At 54.1% G+C, this 9,943-nt stretch overlaps 1 protein-coding gene across 1 annotated transcript in view; it reads left to right on the top strand.

Moving 5' to 3' along the window:
* Positions 1-261: 261 nt before the first annotated feature.
* The window catches only part of ASTN2 (astrotactin 2), a 1,033,755-nt gene continuing 1,024,073 nt past the window's right edge, over positions 262-9,943 (top strand). The window contains exon 1 of the mRNA XM_052644759.1: positions 262-658. Within this exon, the coding sequence (XP_052500719.1) occupies positions 262-658 (397 nt within the window). The remainder of the gene's footprint in view (positions 659-9,943) is intronic.

Genomic DNA, 9,943 nt, shown 5'->3' with positions numbered 1-9,943 from the left:
GGAGCCTCCGAAACGCTCCGGGTCTGAGCCGGGGGGAGAGCCAGCGAAAGGGGCGGGCGGCGGGGCCCGGGGAGGCGGCGCGGCGGGGCGGGCCAGGGCCGGTCGGGAGGCGGAGCCCGGAGCTGGGGGCTGCTGGCGAGCGGCTCCCACGGCTCCTTAGCTCCGGCGCCGGGGTTCGCTTCGGCGTGCGCCGCCGCCGCTTCTTCCTCCTTCGCCGCCGCCGCCGCCGCCGCCGCCCGCAGCCCCGCAGCCGCTCCCGCCATGGCCGCCGCCGGCGCCCGGCGCAGCCCCGGCCCCAGCTCGGGGCTCCGGGGGCGGTTGAGGCTCGGCTTCCAGCCGCCGCCGCCGCTGTTGCTCCTGCTCCTGTTGGCCGGAGCCACCGCCGCCGCCTCGCGGGAGCCCGACAGCCCCTGCCGGCTCAAGACCGTCACGGTGTCCACGCTGCCTGCCCTGCGGGAGAGCGACATCGGCTGGAGCGGCACCCGCGCCGGGGCCGGGACCGGGGCCGCCGCCGCCGCCGCCGCGTCCCCGGGCTCCGCCGGCTCCGCGGGCACCGCCGCCGAGTCGCGCCTGCTGCTCTTTGTGCGTAACGAGCTGCCGGGGCGCGTCGCGGTGCAGGACGACCTGGACAACACGGAGCTGCCTTTCTTCACCCTGGGTAAGGCTTGGCGCCGGGGCTCGCGGGGTCCCGGGAGCCCCTAAGTGAAGCCGGACGGGTGAGGGCGCCCTGGGGATTCCCGCCCCGGGCTGCCCCGCTCGGGGTCTAGTGAGGGCAGCTGAGGGGCCCGGAGGGCGTACAGGTGGTTGGGATGAGCGAGTGGCGGGAGCCGGGGGGCGTGCCAGCCCTCTCGCAGTGGGGTCCGTCTCTCAGTGCCGACGTTGAGCTTTGCCGCGGGTCCATCTCGGACGCCGAGACCCCAGCTGATGCGTGTACTCGCGCTAGGGGCCGCGGTGAACCCCGCTCGCAAGCCAGGTCTGGGTCCAGCCGCCCACTGCTTCTCCGGGCACGGCCGTGGGCCGCCCGCGGTTACCGCCCCCTCGCTCTCGCCTAGGAGTTCTTGGCTCTGCTCCTCGGGATAGGTTTTCTAGACAATCGCAGCTCAGTAGCTCCATGTAGAATCCCTCAGTCCGCATACGCTAGGTTTCCCGGTGGGTTGGGTGACCTTGGCCAAGTCTCTTTCCTTCTCTGGGCCTCAGTTTTAGCCATCTGTGAAATGGGGCCGGGGAGGATTGAGCGGTGTCTGAGCCCTGGGGTTCAGAACCCAAGGTCTCTACTTTCTGCTTCTCCCTCCATCCCCGTTGTCGCATTCGCCTTGCTAACCCCCTCCCAACCGAGAGCAGGTTTGTCCTCGCAGCTCACTCACTGGGCTAATAATAACAACTTAAAGGCGTGACATGGGGAGGAGAGAGGAAAGGGGTGGGGTGGGGATGGGGGCTTAAACGGAAAAGTTAATCAGAAAGTTCGCCAGCAGCTTGCTGCCTGCTTGTTCCCGGCGCGAATCCCGGAGGAGTCGGCCCTTCCGTGGAGCTGCGGGAAGCACAGCTGATTCCCACCCGGGTAATTGATAGCTTAATTATCTCGGAGAGCGTTTACAAAAATGTTGTTCCCCCTTCGCTCTCCCGCGCTGGCTCATCGCTCTCTCTCCCCTCCCCTCTTGGGGGCGCGGGGTGCGATTGGTTGTCGGAGTCTGGCCAAAGCCAGCTCCGGGAAAGCGCTGGGGTTCGCCGCAGACTCCAGACCCCCGTCCCCGGGTCCTTGGCCTCACCGGGGTCCGGCTCGGCTCAGGCACTTCGGGGTGGGCCTTCGGGGTCACATGGCTACAGGATCCGGGCTTGAACCTCTGAGGTTAACTCTTTGCTCGCCCAAGAACCGCCAAAGAGTAATCAATGGACCGGACTCCTCTGTCCAGAGACCCCACCCCCCCACCCCAATGCCTTTCCTGCTTGCCTTTTGGAGATTTGAGCGAGTGCCAGGCCCTCTCGTGGTCTGAGCTTGTGCCTCGGGCTCTCCCAGGCTGGCTGTAACCTGAGCCTACCATGCTTTCTGGGATGCTAGGCGGGAGACCGCCTTGCAGGTCCCCAGGGGGACTTTCCGCGGCGGCGTGTCTGGCGTGCGACACACACATTCAAGCATACACACGCCTGCGTGGACACATACACATTCACACACACGCTTGCACACCTCAGTGACCCTTCCCACGTGCGCTTGTGGGATGCCCGTTTCCAATAAGGCCATAGGCTGGCGTTCCTGACGCTGAAGAGCTAACCTGGGGCTCCTGCCCAGCTCCTGTGACCCCAGGAAGGGAAGGGCCCTTCCAGAGAAATGGAAGGTGTGCCTTCTACACTTCCAGTCCCAACCTTCTCCCTCCAGCCTCCTGATCTCTCTACTCTGGGTTGTCCAGAGAGGTCGGGAGTGGGAATCCCCCTAAAAAGCTGTTCAAGTGAAGGGGAAAGGGGGAACGTTTCTGGTTGCGTGTGGCATGACTTGGAGGTGAGAACCCAGAGCATTCTGGCTCCCCTCGGATGTGAAGACGGGGTCCACCCAGCTACAGGAGTCATCCCAGAATTCCTGGAGCTGGCAGCCCCTGTCTTTTCAAACTTTGGCTTTCAAGAGAGAATGAATGCCAGGGAGCCTGGGGCAGGCTGGGGGAGGAACTGAAAGACTCAAATCCCCCAAGATCCATGCTTCAGCCCGAGAGACTCCTGGTACCCTCCACTTGGAGCCTTCTGCCTTCTCTGACGCAGGCGGCTGAGCCCGGTGGAGACTGCCTGCTGTGGAGTCCCAGGGCGCCGTCCTCCGTGGCAGCTCTGAGCCCTTTGGGGGTTCAGGAGCCCTCTCCACCTCCTCTTCCTCTCCCAGCGCCCTGGACTGGCAGCTCAAGGCACTCCTGCCAGGGATTTGGCTAGCGAGGTAGTCACCAGATGGCCAAGTATAGCAGGAGCTGTGTAGGGAGACGTGGGCTTTTTGTTTGTGTTGGTCTTCCACTGTTTGCGTGTAAACACAGAGTGCACAATGAGCTCTGGGAGGGCCAGGCTGTCTGAAAATGAGGGCTGAAGGAGGGGAGGTACTATGAGTCATTTATGGCCATATCTCCCTCAGGGTCCCCCGGCAGCCCCATCCCATCATTCCTGTCCTCAGACCTTCTGAACATCGTTGTCTCGTGTTGATCTCTGGCGAGTTGAATGCGTCTTTTGCTCTTAGGTTGCCAGTTCAAGCGATTTGGAGGTGGCACATGCCACAGATGTGCCTGCAAAGTCGGTAAAGGCTGAATCTTGCCGGTAGTGGGGTGTGTGGAGCCGCCGCTAGGGGGTGATGGTGTCTGCCAAAGCCTTTGGGCCATGCTTAGGGTTGTGGACCCAGAGCTGGTGGTGGTAAATTGTCTCTGGTGTTAAAGGGAGGAGAAGGGAACAAATAAGTGAAAGGTCGAGTTCCCACTTTACTCCCAGTCCACTTGGGGGACCTTAGAGTTCATTTGCACACCGTTTCACCAAAGTCAGTGGCTTCCCTGGCCCACCCTCCCTCCATTCTGCCTGTCTTGTTTGAGCTCCTGGCTCTATTATTGGGAGTGCCCAGACATAAAAGACTTTTCCCCAGGTCTATTCTTCTCCGTGTTTCTAATCTTCCCTTCATGTTCCAGCCTGCTTTATGTAGGTGGAAGTTCTCTCAGAGGTGAAATACCACCCCTCCCCCAGGTTTCTGTGTCTGGGCCTCTTCTTTAGAGTCTGAGTTGGTGGCACCGATAAAGTGAATTTCCTTAAACTTGATCAAGGAATAGCAGATAGTTGTTGCGTGCTTAATGTGGTGCAAAGAGCTTTCCTCTTGCCTTTTATTATTTATTCACATGGAATACAGGGGAGGGGGCACTGCTGTAATTGATTCCCATTTTATAGATTAGGCAGCATTCTTTAGAGAGGTCAGGTGCCTGGTCCAAGGTCTCAGCGTGAGTACATGCCGACCTGGGCCTGGAGTCTCGGTCCACCAGACACCTGCATTCTTGGTAATTGCTAAACTCAAGTCATCTTGAGCCAAATATGCATCGAGGGGCTGGTTACATTTATGTAGGGCATAGAGCAGAGTCTTGAAGAGAAACGTTAACGATCAACACAAGAACCTTTCCCAAGGGAACTTAGCTGCATTGGTGTGCTGAAGTATGAGAGTGTGAGAATGAGGCATGAGTTAAATGACCTCCGATGACCCTGCCAACTCAAAGTTTCATGACTCATGGTATGTCAAAGGGCATCCTATGCAGTGGTGCCAGGGAATGATGTAGAAGACACTTTCTGTAACATCAAGGAGGGAAGATATCTCTTGAGACTCAGAGAAAGCTGGGGACACTTCCTGGACAGGAAAAAATAGGATGAGCCATGGAGGATGGGCTGGGGGAGATGTTGAATGCTGCAGTACAGCTTGGGGACTTGATGCCTGTTAGGACCTGGAACTCTCGCTGTGGCCCACTGTGACCTTGAACAAGTCACTTACCCCCAGATCTTCAGTTCTTTCATGCTGTAATATGAGTGGGTGGATGAGCCCTAAAATAATCCTTTGGTGTAAAGATTCTATGAACTTGAAGTGCCCTGATCTGCTCTGTAAGTCTGACTTAACTGCTCTTGCTTCTCACTCTCTCCTTTTCTTTGCTGGTAGCATGGGGGTGTCAGGAAGGACCCATGGAAAAGAAAGAATTCGAACAGGGACAACTGTCAGTGCAGGGCTTCTGAGGAGAACAGGCGCATCGCTCAGTTCTCAGCCCCCAGGCAGCCCCAGAGTGTGCCTGTGGGTTTAGGTTTCATGCCCACCATCAGGGAAATGGCATCCTTCTTCCTGTGCTTAATAGAGGCCGGGCTGGACTGTCTACCACCAGCCTTGATTCAGTGAAACAGGGAAGAGAGAGAAAACCGCTCACTGCCAGCATCTGTTACTAGTTTGCTTGTGTTATAAATCACACAGGTGAGGAATATTGCTCTGTCTTCGGGGGAGGGTGTCTCGAGAAGGAAAACCGTCCAGTAGTGTCTTTAAAAGGATCTGCATAAGTAGATCCGGCAGTGTCCTGAAGCACTGTCCCGAAAGGATGCTCCGTGCAGGGAGCTGATCGGCCTGAGGGGAAGACAGAGAAGCTCTGGAATGCCAGCTTGGTCAGTTCTGCAAAGATTCCTTAAAATACAGACCAAAATGGACACTGAAAAAGAGAAAAACCTCCAGGACCAAGGGAGGGACGGGGCACTACGGTAGAAGGGTTGCTAGCAACAGGAAGTTAGTCCAAGGACAGTCCACTAGCCTAAGGAGGCCCAGAGGAATTTCCTTCGAATTTGAATTTCAGTAGAGAATGAAGCAAATACTTTTCTTTTTTCCCTGTCTGGTTCTAAGCAATGTCCTAAAGGTGCAAATACCAAGGGTGTGGAGAGCAACAGGACAGGAGGATGTGTTGGACAACCAAGCATTGACCTTTAGTGATGACACGGTTCTCATGGGAGGAAGCCTTCAAGCAAGGCACCAGACAATTATTTGGCAGGCATTTGGAGGAAGGGACCAGAGGCATTGAGGCTATCTGCCCTTTCTGGTTTCTGGTTTGATCCTGAAGGTTGATACCAGTCATTAAGTGGGAAGAAAAACCAAATAGAACAAGTTGGGTTTTCTGTACGGATTTCTGACCACAGAACATTCATTAAAATCAATTCCAGTGTGTTTTTGTGTGTTTTTTTTTCCCTGTATGGGTAAAAGGGAGAGATGAGAGATGGGGTGGATGAGAGGGTGAATTTGATGTCTTCAAACAAAGCTATGCTTAAAAAATATTATTTAGGCTCCAGGCCCCTTATCACTAAAATATTTCAGTAGCACTCAAACTTCAAGGTCCCATCCTTCTGTGATGGTCCAGGTTTCTGGGACATTGTTAATAAGGGGGCTGGTTCAGTGGCCTCTGATCTGAGTGTTTTCTCCTCTACTTTCTTCCCTCTTTGTGTCTCCATTCCTTTGCCAGCTCAATCTGATGAAGTCTATTTAATAATTAGGGCAGAGACAGGTGTATTATCTGCCCTCAAAAAGTACAGTCTCTCTGGCCATAGTTTTTACATTCAAGATTCAACCGCCTGACTGCACTGCTTCTGCTGCTGCTAAGTCGCTTCAGTCATGTCCGACTCTGTGTGACCCCATAGACAGCAGCCCACCAGGCTCCCCCGTCCCTGGGATTCTCCAGGCAAGAACACGAGTGGGTTGCCATTTCCTTCTCCAGTGCATGAAAGTGAAAAGGGAAAGTGAAGTCGCTCAGTCATGTCCGACTCTTCGCGACCCCATGGACTGCAGACTGCGCTACACCTCTTTATATAAAGGCCCGCCACATCACTAGATTTCTGGAAGCAGGTCAGGTCCTGGAATCAATTCTCCGTCCATAGCAAGGGACCATTATACCTTGTTATGGAGAGCGTGCTCGGGCAGGGTGAGAGGAAGGATCCGTTTTAGCTCTCAGAGGCCCAGGTTGAGTCAAGAGCGTCCAGATGTGCTGTTTCTGGGGGTCAGGAGGCCCAGCCAGCTTGACAGCACAGCTCTGCAAGCTTTTGTGATCTGGAGCTCGATCATTTTCCTGAATGGGGCCTTCAGGCTGCAAGATCATTCAATAATTTTAATTTACAGCAAGTCCAGCGGTAGTTTTGACTAGGCCTCTGGCAGGCAAAGCCTCCTGCTTCTCACCTCCTTGCCTGGCTGTAAGCTAGACGTTGGCTGCCGTGGGCTGGTGTGAACATGCTGGGGAGAGAGAACGATGGAGAACAGCAGTGCCTTCTTTCAGTGGAGCCGTGAAGACCGGTCCCACGACCATCAGTTTTAAGTTCACAGCATCACAGACTCTCAGAGGGCACTGAACTCACCCCCTCCTTATTATATGGTAACCCTGAGGCCCAGACAGGGGAAGAAGCCTACCTAAGGGCCAGCTGTTCAAACTTAAAGCCAGTGCTCTTGAATCCCACTCAGTTTCCTTCATCACACTAACCACTGACACATGGGTCTGGGCTAGATATATCTCAGGTGTGCAACTTGGTTGACGCTCATAACGTGGCCAAGACTCTCCTCCTCTTCCTGTAAAACAAACCAAAACTAAAATATCTAAGGAGGAAGAGATCCTTCTAGGGAAGTCAAATTTGTTCTGCCCAGGTGTCCAGTTGGTTGGCTCTAGTCTCTCCTGAGAGCCTGAGCCGGTGGGTTTTGTGCTGGGGGAAGGAGGAAGCCTCATGGCTCTTGAGTCTAGCTACCAGTGAGGGTAAGCAGAAGCCTGCTGTTTTCCAGGAAAAGAAAGTCAGGTTTAACCTTGAAGTGGAGCAGCATTATAGAGACGCTTCCTTTGCAAAACTGATACTTTCCCAAGTTCTCATACTGACCAGCTAGTGGCAACAGAAGATTAACTATCGTGAGAGAGAGAGCTGGCTTGTCTTTCCTCCCAGCAGAGCTTGCAGCATCTCTGCCCCAGGAGGAGGCAGGCAGCGGTGCTTGGCAGGACTGGCTCTATTCCCCATCGCTTGCGCACTGCTCTCCTCTCCCTGGCTCCTCGCTGATGTCTGCAGTTTTTTTTAGGACAACAGCACCCCCTACCCCACGAAGACTTCTCTTCGGATTGGGAGGGGGTTGGTGACTACCCAAAGTAAGATTCAGGATGGAAAGCTCCCTTTCTGGCATACGAGAACATGCAGACAGCCCCTCTGTGAGTCAAACATTGACAAGGATGTTGTGTGTTACAAACCATTAGGGTTTTCACCTGAGAAGGCACCCTTGCTCAATCCTTGCTGTCAGGCCGCTGGCAGCCTCAGATCTCAACACTTCTCCTGACTACAATTTCAGCTGTCAACTCCCTGGTCTCTCTTCCTCTGGTCTTATCCTCCCTAATCCATCCTCTGTACTTGGAGACAGGGATTTCATTCAAAGCCCAAACCTGATCATGGCTGTCATCTCCTAATTCGCTGATTCCCCATTATTCTTAGTATGAAGTTCGAGCTTCTGATTGAGCTACAAGATTCATGATCAGACTCTGCTCAGACTATCCTGTGATAAGACCCCTCCCTCCTTGTTCTATAACTGCCCCAAATGCCCTGGGAAAACTCTTTCTTACCTTTCAAGGCTGAATTCAAATATCAACTTACCTCTGAAGCCTTTCCTGACCTCTTGGCACTGAAGTGGGACACTCTGGGCCTTGGTACCCACTAGTGATATAAAGACTGGTGTGACAGTGGCTGGTCCTTTAGAACTACCTGGAGCTTGCCAGGCACCGCTCCAGGGGCTTAAGATGTATGGGAGAACAGGAGAGCTCGATCCCTGTGTTGAGAGAGCTCGTATCCACACGTACGTGTGTGTACATGCGCGTGTGTAGGTGTATGTCTGTTGGGGAGAAGATGATAAAAATAAACATATTACATAAGAAAATTATGTAGTATGTGAGAAGTGATAGATTCTACGGAGAAAAGAAAATGGACATTTTGGAGATGAAATCGGTTTTAGTATTACATAGATTCAAAAGACGGCTTATAGAGTCGAAAGATTGCTTACTGAGAACGTAGGATGGAACTAGGACTTGAAGGCCACGAAAGTGTCTCCAAGCACATATGTGGAAGAGTATTGCAGGTAGAGAATGGCTCCAGCACAAACCTGACTCCAGAGCATGCCTGGAGTGTTCAAGGGCTGGCACGGAGGCCTGGGTGGCCAGAGTGGAGTGAGTGGGAGTGGGCGGGAAGGACAGGAGAGGAAATCGCATTTTGGCATTTGTTGTGAGTCCCATGGAGAGCCAGGCAGGACTTTAAGCCAGAGGGTATCCCCATCTGACTTCTATCTCAAAGGAATTGCTCAGGCTGCTGTCCAGAGGGCAGTGACGTGAGAGGAAGATCTCTAGGAGACTGTTCAGGTGAGCAGCGATGGTGGCTTGGGGCAGAAGGAGAGCTGAGCTCGCGGGCTTGCCTGCCTTGTGCTGCTCGTTTGGGATCTCCATAGGCAGCGAACATCCCTCCTTCATCTCGGGGGCTGCAGTGACTCACCCTGTGCTTGGCACATCCTTGGTGTTCAGGGATCTTAGATGACTAGAAACTTGGGGTTGCCAAGTCTCATCACAGAATCCACACTGTGCAGAACTGGAGGGGTGTTGAAACTCCACTTCTCCGTTCAGGCTGAGCTGAAATGCCACCTCTTCCGTGAAACCTTCCCTCTTCTGAGTTCTTGCAGCTTCTGCCTCTACCTTCTCCTGCCTCCTTATCATTCTGAGTAGTGCCTTTAGGGTGAGTAAGGAGACTACTTGATTAGAAGAGAGAGTTGGGTTTAGGGAAGACCTTTCCTTGAGAATCACAGAAGCCGGGTAATGAATGAGCACCTCTGCATCGTGCCAAGCAGAGAAGCACCGACGGTTCTCAGGGAAATGATACATCATGGTTTCCGGGTCATCACTTGTCATGAATGGTGAGAATGTCAGACATTGTCTAAATGAAGCCCTTAAGTCAAGGTCACATAAAAAGTCAGTGGTAGAGCAGGAACCATGTCCAGTCTCCTGACTCCGAGTCTGATGTGTCTTCCTCCCACCTTAGGCCACTGGAGTAGGGAGAGCTGGTATACCAGACTTTACCATTCTGGCATGAGGTAGACTGTGAAAAGACTGACCATTTATTGAACATTTACTATGTCTTGGGGAGAAGGCAATGGCAACCCACTCCAGTACCCTTGCCTGGACAATCCCATGGACAGAGGAGCCTTGTAGGCTGCGGCCTATGGGGTCGCTAAGAGTCGGACACGACTGAGCATCTTCACTTTCACTTGCATGCATTGGAGAAGGAAATGGCAACCCACTCCAGTGTTCTTGCCTGAAGAATCCCAGGGACGGGGGAGCCTGGCGGGCTGCCATCTATGGGGTCACACAGAGTTGGACACGACTGAAGCGACTGAGCAGCAGCAGCGGCAACAATGTCCTGGATGCAGGGCTGGCACGTC

Source organism: Budorcas taxicolor, chromosome 8 (assembly GCF_023091745.1).
Source record: "Budorcas taxicolor isolate Tak-1 chromosome 8, Takin1.1, whole genome shotgun sequence".
Lineage (NCBI taxonomy): Eukaryota > Metazoa > Chordata > Mammalia > Artiodactyla > Bovidae > Budorcas > Budorcas taxicolor.
Note: the sequence above shows the minus strand (reverse complement) of the source record. Positions and strands in the feature narration are given on the sequence as shown.